Source organism: the organism of the source record quoted next, unplaced genomic scaffold (genome assembly GCF_019419815.1).
Source record: "Pyrus x bretschneideri cultivar Hongxiangsu unplaced genomic scaffold, Pyrus_bretschneideri_v1 Contig6, whole genome shotgun sequence".
Classification (NCBI taxonomy): domain Eukaryota; kingdom Viridiplantae; phylum Streptophyta; class Magnoliopsida; order Rosales; family Rosaceae; genus Pyrus; species Pyrus x bretschneideri.
In genome coordinates this window covers 1,339,703-1,354,410 of record NW_025999798.1, presented here as the reverse complement: position 1 = coordinate 1,354,410, position 14,708 = coordinate 1,339,703, and the positions used below count along the sequence as shown (strand labels likewise).

Here is a 14,708-nt window from a genome sequence, read left to right as displayed (position 1 = left end):
AACACTAATGAGCCCAAGAGCCCAAAAACTACGTCATCGTGCTCAACAGCTGGTTCCCACTGGTTTGCATCCACTCCGAGCTATGGCGTTCTCCAACTGCTAACACACTCTCTCCTTCTATCTCCCTCTCTCTCTCTCTCACTCCCAATCCTGAAATGGATCCGACCCCCACCACCCGCCGGACCCGGAAAATTCCACCCAAACCCGATTACTCAACCGTAGTCATCCATGACGACGATGGCTCCAACTCCGAATCCGATCGTCGGAGCAAACCCAAGAGCTCCGACCCGGAAACCGACCTCTACGCCACAATGGTCTACAAGGGTAATGCCGACGAAGACGAAGACGACGACGCCTCTCTTCCTCCGCTCCTCAAACGCCTCCCCAAGGATTTCGGCGGCGGAGCCCCCATCGATTACTTCGATGACGAGGAGGAAGACGAAAATGGCGGCGATTTTGGCACAATTATCGTCAAGCCCGATCGGAATCGGGCCACGAGGAGGTCGCGCGACTTCAAGCGGGCGTCTTTCGACGATGGCGGAGACGGCGATGGGTTCTCGACCTTTGTGGTGAGGCCGTCGAGTGAGAGAGAGTCTGTCAGCGGGACCGTGGTGAGGAGGACAAGCAGCGGCGTTGGTTCGACGATGAGTAGGGCAGTGGCAAGCATGCAGGCCTCGTCGGAGTCAGGCTTTGGGAAGCAGAGGAGGGGCAGTGGGTCGTCGCAGGGCGAAGAGTATCGCCAAACTACTAAAATGTCGTCGAGTTCAATACCCGATAGCATTACCAGAGAAGACCCAACTGTGAAGTACGACCTGCTCAATGAGCTTGGTGGGTTTCTTGTACTTTCAACTTCTATGCATTTCAGCTGCTCCTGCATTGACTTCTGTTTAATTTTCTGGGAAATTTAACTGAGTGAATTGAATGGCAGGGAAGGGGTCTTATGGCGCGGTTTATAAAGCTAGGGATATTAAGACGTCGGAGCTGGTGGCCATCAAAGTTATTTCATTGTCTCAAGGGGTATGTTTTGGTTATCTTCTTATCGGTTTTTCGTGCATTTGATTTGTACTTGATTTCAGTTTGAATTTTTGTTTTGATTGGTTTTAGGAGGAGGGGTATGAAGAAATTTGCGGTGAAATTGAGATGCTGCAACAATGTAATCATCCGAATGTCGTTCGGTACCTGGGGAGCTACCAAGGAGAAGAGTATCTTTGGGTAATGAAAGGCATTTACTTTGATTACTGGTGAAATTGCTAAATGACGAAGCTGTTATTGTTTTTTTTGTTTTTTTGTTTTTTTGGGTTGTAAGTAGGTTAGTGCAAGTTCTGAGACTGTAGACTGCTCTGTTGTTGTGTCTTGTTAGATTGTGATGGAGTACTGTGGTGGTGGCAGTGTTGTCGACTTGATGAATGTTACCGAGGATGCTCTGGAGGAGTATCAAATAGCCTTCATTTGTAGGGAGGCGTTGAAGGTAAGATCAATTTTGATTGGATAGTCGAGTTCAAAGCAAACAATTGCATCTCATTAAAGGGTTCTCCCCTGATTTTTTATGCCTAAATTTTTTCATGAAGTGCCTACAAAATGCTTCATATATGTTCTCTCAATTCCATATGTGAAAGTAAAGTGAACTATCTCAAAAATTTTGTCATGATGCCGCTTTACATACATTCATTTTCTATTCAGTTTATATTTTTCAGTGTGAAGTGTTTGCTGTATTTGAACAATATTTGTTTTGTACAGGGCCTCGCTTATCTGCACTCGATTTTCAAGGTCCACAGAGATATTAAGGGTGGTAATATTCTGTTAACTGAACAAGGAGATGTCAAGTTGGGTGAGTGCAATTATCATTCATTTATATGCAGTACTATCTCATTAAAGTTTTGGATGTTCTTTACATCCAAGTTAAGCAGTTCTTTCACAGCTGATGATGTTCATACTCTTTTGTAATCCTTCAAAACCTTAGTGGCATTATTGCATCATAAAAAAAGTGCCAAGGGGCTTTTTCCCTTTAATTAATTTTTCAACATTCCAAGTTGACAATGGAAATGGAGTATGTTCTGTACTATTCTGTTCTGTTTTAATTTTTCTTGTGAAGTTCATTTTTCTTGTACTTTTAACAACACTCTAACTCAACTTTGGTGTATGACAATGTTGGCAGGTGATTTTGGTGTTGCAGCTCAACTTACAAGAACCATGTCAAAGCGCAACACGGTATGTTAATCGTTTTGATAAGATGTATGTAATAGCTGCTGCATAATTCTGTTTAATTTGACTTAATTTGTTTTCCCAAAATTTTCCCTTATGGGTTCAGAAATTGCTAGTAGTTTGCTCTAAAGGTCAAATGCTTATTGTTTTTTTTTCCCTTCAAATACTGGGTATCATTCCGGGACTTTTAAAAGTAATATTAGTTTGCTGTAAAGGCCAAATGCTTATTGTTTTCCCTTTTTTAATAGCGGGTATCTTTCTGGGACTTTTAAAAGTAATAATCAAGGGAATCCGATTCCCTGGACTTGACAATTACTAACATATCATGGCTTTATAGGATGGACGGTTACACACCTTGGCTTTTTTGGTGATACTCTGTTTGTGCTTGATACATGAAAGTTTTATTTATTTTATTGTCAGTTCATTGGCACTCCACATTGGATGGCTCCAGAAGTTATTCAGGAAAGTCGTTATGATGGAAAGGTATCATGTGATTCATTTCTACTCTACACAATTTTATTTCCTTTGTCTTGCTTGTTTCTTCTATGTGTGCTGCCCTTATCAAGACTGACTTCTTGGTATAATTCCAGGTGGATGTATGGGCTCTTGGTGTTTCTGCAATTGAAATGGCAGAGGTAATATATGTTCAGCATGTTCTTTTCAAAACTGAAATGGGACTTATGACTATTGTATCCTATGTAGAGAACACTGGTATTGTTAGCTCCCATGATGAAATAGTTGTTTGTCTTAGCATCAATTAATTACTCATATTTCTTCACGAGATCATGCAATTCATAGTAATGATCATTGATCATTGTCATATTCTCCTTGTAATTATTTTCAGGGCCTCCCTCCAAGATCTTCGGTGCATCCAATGAGGGTTAGTACTTTTAACTTTTTAGTTTCTAATTACTCGAAAGTTAAATTACATATTTTTCATCTCAGTTTCTACCAAGGTTGCATGTTCAATTGGAACACAGATGTCACTTTCTATGTTGCATAATCTTTCCTTCATTGCTTTTGTTGACAATAGGTTAAGAGATAGCATTAGTAAAGATTTTATGTTTCTCAAGGGGCTTGTAGCTGAATTGCTTAAGAATATGCACCCGTGCACCTAAGTTACTGATCTTGATTCCCCCCTCCCTATTATTGCTTGTAAAAAAAATTGGATGTTTCAAGAGAACTATGCCTTGTAGATGGCCCCTGCTACACACAAGTAGCAAAATTGTTATAACCAAGCATAAGTAGGGATCCTGTGATGTGATGTGTGTTCATGGCTCAACGGTTGTGTGGTTGAATGTTAATTTGTTAAAAAAAATTCCTCCTTTTTTTTCCCTTCTAGTTATTGTTTGTTGAGGGGATAAGTAACTTATTGATTGTCTATTATAGGTTTTATTCATGATATCCCTTGAGCCAGCCCCGATGCTTGAGGATAAAGAAAAATGGTCCGTTTTCATACTTTTGTATATCTGGTCTTTCTCTAACATTATTGAGGACAGTAGCCTGTATGACAATTTTAAATAACTTTATGCTGTATCTTAAAGCAGTGTAGGTTTTATGATTTTATTGTTATGGGATTTGCGCTCAACTGAAAATTCTTTATTACTATAACCACTGCTTTGAATGTGATTCTTTGCCCGGGACTTATCCGATTTGAGTTTAGTCTGTTCTTCTTTTGAGAGGAGTTGCAATAGAACTATTGAAGCTCTCATCAAACCTTAAAAGAGTTCTGATATAAATTCTTACCGGTGCAAATTATTATGTGCACAATAGTTCTAACCTTTTCTTATGTATAATTCCATTGTTTTTTGCTTTTTATTGTGCAGCATTGTGCTCAAATAGTACTGCTTTCATTTGCAGGTCTCTTGTGTTTCATGATTTTGTGGCAAAGTGCCTAACTAAAGAACCTCGTCTACGCCCTACTGCATCTGAGATGCTGAAGGTACTGCTAGTCAGTGACAATATGTTATATTCACAAAATGGGATTATGAAGAAGAACCTCTGTGTAAAATCTTTTATGTCATGATAAACTATTTTTCTTCAAAATCAAATTCTTTAGTGAAAGAATCACTTAAAGCAATAATTTATACAGAAACTTTGATGTTGGAATAATTATATTTACCTTGAAGCAGATTTGGATACCTATAATATTGAAAGAAAATAAACATATCTTCATCTTTGCCAAGTGCTCATAATCTTGGATATTTTGTATCTTTATTAATATTTTATTTAAATGCAGCACAAGTTCATTGAAAAATGCAAATGTGGTCCCTCTGCAATGTTGGCAAAGATTGAAAAGGCAAGGCAAGCAAGAGCTTCAATGGCTTTGCAAGCACAAAATATTGCTCCACCTGAACGGGACAATGTACGAATTCTCATTTTGTCTCTCCTTGTGCAACTCATGTCAAATCACTCTCATCTTAAATGTTGTTTATAACTTGAAACAGACAATTGAAGCTCACAAAGTCAATGAGGATTATGGAGATACTGTCCCTTCAAGGCCACTTCAAGGGGAAAATGAAGTATCTTCAGGTAGCACATTGAGGAAGCAGCACATATCTGGTGATGTGGGAATGGCTGGGGAAGGTATGCTTGTGATTGACTTCTTGGTGTGCGTAAATGATAGATACTTATCTTTGGGAACTTTAATTCGAAGGGTCTAATTTATGCTTGGATATTGAATTCTGAGAAGGGATGTACTAGTTATTCCATTGATTTTTTTCCTTTACACGTTTATTGTTATTTCTTTTTCAATTGTATGAAATCTGGTGATAAACTCACCTGTGGGCCTGACCTTATGTTGTCGCAGTATCAAACTTTCAAGGGCAGAATGGTGTAGCTATTACTGATAGTGACATCATTTAGTGCTCTCTCTCTCTCTCTCTCCCTGAGGGACATGACATCACTTGATGTTCGAAATTGTGGGATTGTTGGTTGAATGTATCCTAGTGAAATGATTCTGCTGGCACTTAATTTTTAACTCCTTTATTTGACAATCTATTTGCTCTTTGGGTAGGATACAATCCATCTGATGTATGTGAAACCTATGTTTTAACAGGTAACTTTGGCACTTTTATTATTCATGAGGGGGATGAAAGAGATGAGATCCCTAGCGAGGCAGAGAGTTTTAGTGCCAAAGAACCTTCACCTGCTCCTGGACTTCCTGAAGGCTCTTCCAATACTGGCGCAGGAGGCAAATTGCCCGAACCCAGGTACTGCCCTCACTTATTATTCGTGAATTTTATTTAGAAATATTGTTTTTAGATTCCCACCAACCCCCGCAACCCCCAACCACCCCCCCCCCCCCCACTCCTCCTCCTCCTCCTCCTCCTCCTCCGCCCCCGCCCCCCCCCCCCCCACCCTCCCCTTCAAGGTTGATAAGATTGGTTTATGTAATATCAATTTCCTAGTCAAAAGATAAGCTATAGTTCCATAAGAGTGCTCTGAATTTATGATGATGTTTCTATCAGGGAGGAAAATTCAAGTGGTATTACCCAAACCAGCATTCCAGTTGTAAACACTCTACGTGCATCTGAGCAGAGCCTAAAGACAAAAGGCATATCTCAAGTCCAGGTTGGAGGTCCAAGCAGTATAAGCAGTGGCACAGTGAAGAATGAAACTGTCAGCCGGAAAGCTTTTGCAATGCAAGATAAGGTAATATTCGTCCTGAGGTCTATGCTTGGATAGGTCCCTATCACAGTCGGACATGCCTTCCTCATTTCTTCTCCCTCAAGGGGCATCTCTAATTCCCTCACTAATCAAAAACTGTCCCAACCTTTGACTTAAAAACCTGCCCTTCCTAAAAATGCGTCAACAGGCTCAACATTGGTATATAATTGCTTATTTTCATGTTCATGGCAGCTTTGGTCCATATATGCAGCTGGTAACACAGTGCCTATACCATTTTTGAGGGCAACCGATATATCCCCCATTGCTCTCTTATCAGACAATGTTCTTGGAGACATGCATCAGGATAAAAGTGGAACTGTAGCCATGGAGGCACTACAGGAGCTTTTTACTGGTGATGGACAGTCTAAGAAGGGACGAAGAGGGCAAAACGAGGTCAAATCTCTCTCTCCCTCCCTCTCTCTGCATTCCCTCCCTCTCTCTCTCTCTCTCTAAGCATTTTTGATCTATTGGTGCGCTGCAGATGCCCCTCCCTCCAAGTGTTTACAAAAGGCTTTTTACAAGTCCAACTCTAATGAATCTGGCACAAGCATTAGCCTACCACAAGATGTACGTCAACAAAATTATATTTATCGGACTTTTACTTTGGCTCATTAAAAAATTAAAAGAAAATTGTTATGTTTTGTGTGTAATATGTGAGCATACCACATCATCTCTGCTGCGGCAAGCATGTCCTGCATGCTGCAGCCCTTGCTTGCATTGCTTGTTATTTACTCGAGAGGTTTCATTTGCTTTCAGGTGCTACGAAGATATGGCGCTCCAAGAAATGCAAGCAACTCAGGAACAACAGACTATTCAAAATCTTTGTGATACACTAAGAACCATTCTTAGATTGTAGGTGGAAAATGTAGCTGCCAAAGTGTAATTTTGTTTACTTTCAATAATCTATGTCGCCGTCGCAATGGCATATTTTTTAAGGCCAAGGAAGGAGATGTGCCCGGTTTAGTTGCGGTGTACCTACTGCAATGTCGGTTCCGATGGGTATGCCCCGGTTTAAATTCCATCAGGTATATAACTTATCAGTTGGTAGTTTTTTGTGAGTTTGTAAATTGTGCTCTACCTTGTACGTTACACCCAGATGAGTCATTTTTGTAAGTGGTTTTGTGTTCTTGTTTTTCTTTAACTGACACACTTTGACCCGGATATTCAATATGGACACCCTAATCGAAGTGTGCTGGTTGACATTTGGAAGGTGATGAGACCATAAAGTGAAGAGTGCGCAGTGTGTGGGTGAGGACCTAATTAACAATGCATAAGTGTCAAAGCATAAGTACGAGTGCAACATAAAGTAACGAATGTTCTCAGGATCATTATTTACCGTTAGCAATTGGTTATTAACATTATTCACATTGTAAAGTGTCAAATAATTGAAATTTGTAATTTGGTCAGTTCAAATGCAATGCAAACTCAACTCGAATGAATTTCCTTCAATCATCGAGTTGGTTCACTTTCACATTGCACCTTGATGTGAAATCGCATCAGGGGAACATAAATTGTTACGATTTTAAAATCTTATGGTGCAATGTAAGAAAATAATACCACAGTAGCTATTTTGAAGAAAAACTGAACATGAAGGGTGTAAAGTGTAATTACATTAAAAAAGAAGGCATAAACTAAACTATATAAACCGTGCAGTGGGGGAGCGGTCCGACCGGAAAATAACGAAACAGAGTGGGCAGCGGCAAGCAAATACTAGAAAGTAGAAAAGTTTGGTTGCCAAAACCCAGAAGGCGAAAGAGAGAAGGATGATTCGGAGGAGGAGCCTCGGCCTTGTACGGTGGCACAGTGCTCGGAGCTGCGTCGCCTCCTTTTCTTCTCCGCCGTTCAGAAGCCTCTCTTTCCTAACATCCCACCCCAAACTTCAAAAACCCTCTCTCCTCCTAAGCCCTAAACCTCTTCCTCCTCATCCTTCTTCTTTGCCCTCTCTTTCTCTTAATCCAAATCCCAATATATTTCCTCCCGCTGCTCTTCGTTTCGTAAGCACCAAATCCTCCGAGGATGTTGAGGAGGACATCCCAGATGATTGTTTTCCTGGTACTCCTTTTGTTTCATCGGTTTTTTTTTTTTCCTATCTATTTTTCTGTCAATTGTATATATGTGTGTGTGTGTGTGTATATATTGCTCTTCACTAATTATAATTAGTTGGGAAGCTCTAAATTGGTATTTTAACTAATTAAGTAGCTCTATTGTCTCAAGAAGCAAATGCTATTTCCACTGCATTTTCTCAGTAACCAAACAGGGCACTAAATGGTCTGCGTTAGACCCAATTAATAGCATTGTGTTTCTATTATTTATGCTATCTTCCTTCTACATTTACTATTTTTCAGTCACTTTTTGGTAGTTTATAGGACAAGGTATTCACATTCACTATTTTTCGTATGTTTATACCTAAACTATATGTGGTTTTTTATATTGTTGTTTCTCAAGGGTGTACAAGTTTCGCATTTTTAGGTGACGAAATTGAAGAGGGAGACACCACTGATGGCTGGGAGGAAGAGGATGCCGGCGAGCCTGAGGTACAATGTTTTGGCTTCAACATTTTGGTTCTCACCTTCATTTGAGCTTTAAAGTTTATGTTGTCATTGATGTTAGTTATCGATTTGGACAGATTGGCGATGGAGGCGATGGTGGTGGAGTGGTGTTTCAGGGTGTCCCTTGGGGTGAGCGGGCTCTATCCCTTGCTCGTGAGGTCTTAACGCAATTCGAAGATAATGTGAAACTCTTCTCATTCAAGACTACTCCTCGAGGATATGTATATGTGAGACTGGACAAACTGTCAAACGAGTAACTCTTCTGCTCTTTTAGCAATAAACCTTAAACCAGCTTAACATACAAGCTTTGGCAGCTAAACGAATTTACATTTTGCAATTTCAATTAACTAGTTTTCTCATAGACTGCAAATAGGAGCATAGCACATGCTTAAGATGAATACTATAGATTTTCAGTTGATTGATCGTTTTATGCAAGCTACTTACCACAAAAAATAGGCTTTGATCAAGGCCTTCTTTTCTTTTCAACATAATTTGTTTTGTTTTGCAGATGGAGAAAACGGATTCTATAGATTGAATAATGATGAGCGTTTTCTTTACATTCAACGCTTCTATATGTTAACGATATGACATAATATCAAAGAACTTACGTTTTACAATTTATACAAAAAAGAGATGAAAGGAAGAGGCTTGATCAAGGCATTTCTTTTATTTGGCATAATTTGTGTTTGTAGGGAAGATTGGAAAAATATGAATATGAATATTATCTATTGAATTATAAATGAAAATTTTCTTCATATGCAACCCTTCGATGTGTTAGATTCTGACATGATATTCTACTTTTATCAGATACGGGTGTCCTGGCATGGAGGAACTTGAACGCTACAATCAAGAATACAAGAAAAGACTAGATGAAGCTGGAGAACTTGGAGAAATACCTGAAAATTTGGCTCTTGAGGTACTAAGTGGCTGGATTTATCATGTGTTAGTGAATGGAAGTAAATTTGATCCATACAAACATGTTTAATATATAAAACTATGTCTTGTTCTGAAGGTGTCATCTCCTGGTGCGGAGAGGTTGCTAAAGGTACCGGATGATCTACAACGGTTTGAAGACATGCCTATGAGGGTATGCTATGCAGAAGAAGTGGATTCTAAATACCGAGAAAAGGACCGAGTGTTCAATCTGGAGTCCATTGAGGCAGAGTCAGAGAGCTGTGTGTGGAAGTTGGCAAATGTGAAGGAAAACAGGGACCCTGATAGCAAAGGCAGACCGTTAACACGTAAACAGCGGGATTGGAGATTAAAATTGCCATTTTCAGAGCATAAAAGGGTACTTCTCTATCTAGAGTACTGAAAATCGCCAATCTAATTGTATCTTAGAACTCGAGTTTCTAGAGCTTCGTGATGTTTGAGGCGAAAACGTTGGTAGGAAAACACATATTTTAGCAGAACTCCTGTGTCCTTGCGCCTCGTATCCTGCCTGGAATTTTGTTTCGAGAATTTAACTCGGGTGAAGTATTTAACTTCATAATTTTTCAAGACATGAGTGAGACTGAGTTTCAGATCTTTAGGGTTCCACTTTGCTTTTCATCCTCTGCCATGCCTAGTTAGGGTAGGCAAACTCTTGGTGGGATTGGTACGGGCAACAATGGTTGACCCCTGTAAAAGGCGTACCCCAGGCACCAATGGTTTGTAAGGGCAACAATGGTTGACTCGTGATATTAAAACTATACCCTATCCGGAGAAAATGAGAGTCAAAATCATTACATTTTTAAGACCTCATTGCTTCCATGGTCCTATTATAAGCTTTCAACTTGTTTTTGCATGGTAATAATACACCACAAATGTTTTAGGGCAACGGTTTGATTAACTTGCGATATTACTAATTCACGCATTATAATATGAATCAACGTCAGAGTTAATATTCAGGACTGTCAGATTGTCACGCGGGAAAGTTACTCATACCATAGCAGTGAGAAAAGGGGTACGGAGAATCTGAAGTGAGCAACTGGATTGAGTTGAAGAGAATCTATGGGAATATTTGAAAGAAAGGGAGAGACAAAAAGTCACTGTTTTCATAAAGCAGATGGAAGAAAAACAAGAAAGAAAAGAGAGTTAGACAGTTAAAATTGACAGCATGAATTGATAGATTCTGTTGGTCCTCGTGGCCCTGCCCGGCTGTCCCTGTGGGAGGCGGGAGGCGGGAGGCGGGAGGAAGGGTGGGGGAGGTAGTTGCTTCTTGTCGGTTTTCGGTTGCTATCCACTAATTTTGGTTGGATCCCTTAATTTTATGTTTAATTCAAAGGTCAAGAAAATGTCCCCCACTGAAATACTCTGTTCAGAATGAAGCTTTTGATCCGCAATCCATTTATTACGAGACAGAAATTTATATGGAACCAAATATCACTGTACCGGTATCTTAAATTAATTATGAGTACGAACTATGAGTGTGATTGATTCACGTTTCATCTCTTAGGTACGAAAATAAATTCTTTTTTTATTCTTCGCAGCACAAATGTTACTGTGGCGGTATTTTAATATAAAATAAAATTAAAACGCAACTTAGTGACTGATTGATTTAGAAGTTCGTCAGGAAAAAAAATAGCCAATTAAAAATTAAGAATCGCAAATTGAGAGTCATGGTGATTGGAGATGGAAAGAGATGGAATATGCTCTTTGAAATGATGAAGATTGAAATTGAGTGGGAAGTGTGCTGCAACGGAGGAGGATGAATTCATGTCATTAAATCAAATAATAATAATAACAAAAATAATAATAATAGTGCAAAAACTTGTACGTCAATTGAAAAGAGAGCATATGTGAACCAAATTGGGAGGCCCCCAAAATACTAGATGAGTGGACCAAATTAACAAATCAAGTGGGTTTTCTCCCTCCATCAAGTGGGTTTTCTCCCTCCATCTTTGCATCATCTGATTTAGACCTCTCTTTAATTTCCCCACTCATTGACACCTCATTATGTTACTTGAAGAGGCTCTTCATTAAGCACAAAAACTTCGCTCTCTCAACTTATATTTCTTTGTTTTTCGTCTTTCTTTTCACGTAACTTGTCACTGAAAAGAAATATGAAGAACAATCTAGCAATTTAGGACAATCTAGCAATTTAGGCTCATACTTCAACTCATTGTCACATAGGAAGAGAGATTAAAGACAAAGCTTTTGTTATCCACGCTCATATTTGTCCCCTTTCTATCAATCTCGTTACGTAAGTGTTCATCACATGAAGAGAAATTAAAGATAAACACTAAAAAATTTAGACTCTCCTCCCATTTTCCCTCCCTTCCTATTTGAAAACGCTCAAGATTAAGTCATAACATCATCTTGTTTTACTTTCTCTGTAGAGAGAAAAGAAGAAGAGGGAATCAAAAGAGAAAGGGAGGGAGGGGAGAAAATCCAAATTCCATAAACATGCATACGTACAAACATGAAAAAGTTCAAAGCTCATTAACTCGATCTAGCATGTGGGAAATTTTGACGTATTGAAACATCCAAAGAAGCATGGCCATTCAACCTGAAACCAGCTACTGATCCCCATGCACAAGTATCCATCCTCCAATTCCAATCTGTGGGGAATTATTTGATCCCATATATAATATATAAGATACATATATATTTATATATGTATGTATATTCTGATAACAATGCCAACCCAAGGATATCAGAGAGATTAGACCATACATATATAATGCAGAAGAAACCAAAGTATCCTTGATAACCTGTTGTGCCAAAAGTAGATGAGCATTATTGCCCTAAAACAATGAAATAAATCAACAAGACGAAAGAAAGAGTCCTCAAACGAAAACTCTGTCTAAATTAACAATAAACCAAATACCTTTTTACGTCGGTAATATTTTTGCTTACAACTCTTAAGTGAAAGTGATGTTTACCACCTTATTTATCATCATTAAATGAGTTTGAATTTTAAGATATGTGTAGCGGATATACACAAATCTCAAAATTTAAACTTATCAAACAATGATTAAATAGAGCAGTGAGTATTACCACCACTTGAGGATGGTGAACGTAAATGCACTCATTGACTTCAGCACTGAGAAATTGGCAAACTAACTATTTTCAGATTGATGGGTTCTTAGCTAAGACCAAACCAAACATATGTGTCAAGCATAATCTAACAATTAATGTCACAAATATGCAGATGTGGGCATATAGTTAAATAGCAGATTTGCTCCCTCTATGCACCTGAGTTCAAATCTCTTCTTTGTAGTTCATATTACTTGTATAGTTAGCTCAAGTTTCTTTGGCTCAACATTAAATTTTGCCTAATTTTATTTTAGCATTTTACTAGAGATTTTGGTTGAAATTTGAACAAATCCAAGTTAGAATAATTTAATATACATTGATTACATATAACATATACCATTTGATACAAGTTGTTAGATTATTATTATTATTTCTGATTTAATGGTTGTATTTACTATTGGTGGCCAATATGCAATATGAAAGATTAGTTTCAAAGGTGGAAGAGCAAAATTTTGGTGAAGGTGATTACATCCCAACACGTTACTACTTTAATTTAAATTTTCCTACATATGATAAATTGCATTTCAACGGCCAATTTTAAGTGAATTTGTGCTAAGGTTGCTTTCACCCATAACCACATTAACTAGTGTTTTGTTGGCTTTTTGATAAATTGCAAAATTTCAACCCTCTTCGAGTCGACTAGAGCAACGTGTTTTATAGTTTATCGTTTGCACCCATGTTCAAATCTCGCTTCTTGTAATTTAGATAAATTTAATACACACACACCGAATGTTCGTTCAAAAATAAATAAATCTATTTTCTCTTATAGTTCCTTGTGAACTTGAAAACCCTGGCTAGGCTGAAATGCTTGAGGCAATTATTAATACATGCATGTTTAAAAAAAAAAAAAAAAAATTAATGTGCCCGAAACACGGTTAGTATACCAAGTATAATAATATAATTGGTTAAAATGTTTTTTTTTTAAGTTTCCAATCAATTATATTATTACATTTGGTATACCGGACTGTGTTTCTAGCACATTGAAAAATATCTCACATGTTTGAGGCAGTTATTGATAGATCCATTGCAACATATGGATGGCTGATTAGTATTGTATGGCCAATTTTGGCACAGCCGTATTCAATGGTTCAATAATTGTCAAGAAGTACAAAATGGTGGAAGTCTAATGAGCTCTAATTAAGGATGATGGATTTCCATCAAAGAAGGAAACTTGATCAACTTGGAGGCAACTTTATCAATTTGAAAAAGAGTAAATTATAGAAATGGTCCCTCAACTAAAAATTCATTATCATTATCCCTCAATTCCCCAAAATGTGTAGTTATGATCATTTTCGTCAACTTTGTCAAAATTTTGTCAAATTAAGTTATGTTGGAAGGATGATTGCTATAATTAAGGTCCCTTAACTCATCAAAACATGTAACTATAGTCATTTTTGTCAACTTCGTTAGAATTTTGTCAAAATGAGTTATGTTGGAATGACCATTGCTACAATTAAGTTAGAGTTGAGGGACCATTGCTACAATTAAGTTAAAGTTGAGGGATCATTTCTCTAGTTGAATTAAAGTTGAAGACCAATAGTAATAGATTTTTAGTTGACGGACCATAGCTGCACGTTTTGATGAGTTGATGGACCAATGGTAATGAATTTTTAATTCAAGGACCATTATTCTAATTAAGTTAAAATTAAGAGACCATTGCTATAATTTACTCTTTAAAAAATACCTCCATTTTTCTAATAATTAAAAGGGTAAGTGCTAAACTAAAGTATTAATTTACGTAAACAGATACACTGTTACAGTGGTGTTATAGTTTAATACAAAAATGTTATGTATTAATTATTATATTATTCAGCTCGAGATACTATCCTGATAATTCAATCTGTCTAAGTCCTCCTCCATTACGAAGTTACGAGAGGTGGGTTTGTTTATTTATGAAACAGTCAAATTGAGAATCAATGGACGGAGGAGATTCAAAAGAGGGCGAATGGAGTGATGTCAGCCAAGCCATGGTTCATGGTTGCCTGCTTCTCCCCAAAAGGAGTAAACAATGCAAGGACCCCATGAGTCGTCAGCCTTTGATAATGCTAAGATTCCTTGAAACTACTACTGTGGAGGAAGGAAAGGAATTGGATCCGTTTCGGACCTTTATATTTGAAGTCTAGAAATCAACATATTTTGGCCGCACAAATTGAATTTGACGGTCTCTATTTACTCATTTCGCTAGCTTACTATACACAAATCAACAACTTTGGTTTTTTTTTTTTTTTGCATACCAATCAGCGACCTAAATGTGTTGATCCTTTAAAT

General features: G+C 38.0%; 2 protein-coding genes across 3 annotated transcripts; both read left to right on the top strand.

Moving 5' to 3' along the window:
* The first annotated feature begins 57 nt into the window (after positions 1 to 57).
* Positions 58 to 7,003, top strand: LOC103947267 (serine/threonine-protein kinase dst1). The gene is made up of 18 exons (XM_009358152.3): positions 58 to 828; positions 929 to 1,017; positions 1,105 to 1,212; positions 1,361 to 1,468; positions 1,738 to 1,828; positions 2,156 to 2,208; positions 2,623 to 2,685; positions 2,793 to 2,837; positions 3,047 to 3,082; positions 3,592 to 3,647; positions 4,063 to 4,144; positions 4,442 to 4,567; positions 4,650 to 4,788; positions 5,261 to 5,414; positions 5,673 to 5,856; positions 6,064 to 6,264; positions 6,353 to 6,438; positions 6,628 to 7,003. The coding sequence occupies exons 1-18, from the start codon at positions 156 to 158 to the stop codon at positions 6,725 to 6,727; spliced, it is 2,394 nt and encodes a 797-aa protein (XP_009356427.2). The 5' UTR covers positions 58 to 155; the 3' UTR covers positions 6,728 to 7,003.
* Positions 7,004 to 7,517: 514 nt separating this feature from the next.
* On the top strand, positions 7,518 to 9,947 carry LOC103947266. 2 transcript variants are annotated; one of them, XM_009358150.3, is made up of 5 exons: positions 7,518 to 7,923; positions 8,317 to 8,405; positions 8,498 to 8,673; positions 9,228 to 9,336; positions 9,433 to 9,947. In XM_009358150.3, the coding sequence occupies exons 1-5, from the start codon at positions 7,635 to 7,637 to the stop codon at positions 9,733 to 9,735; spliced, it is 966 nt and encodes a 321-aa protein (XP_009356425.2). In that variant the 5' UTR covers positions 7,518 to 7,634; the 3' UTR covers positions 9,736 to 9,947. The 2 variants fall into 2 exon arrangements, with proteins under 2 accessions (XP_009356425.2, XP_009356426.2); XM_009358151.3 differs by having other exon boundaries at positions 7,529 to 7,923; positions 8,341 to 8,405.
* Positions 9,948 to 14,708: the final 4,761 nt, after the last annotated feature.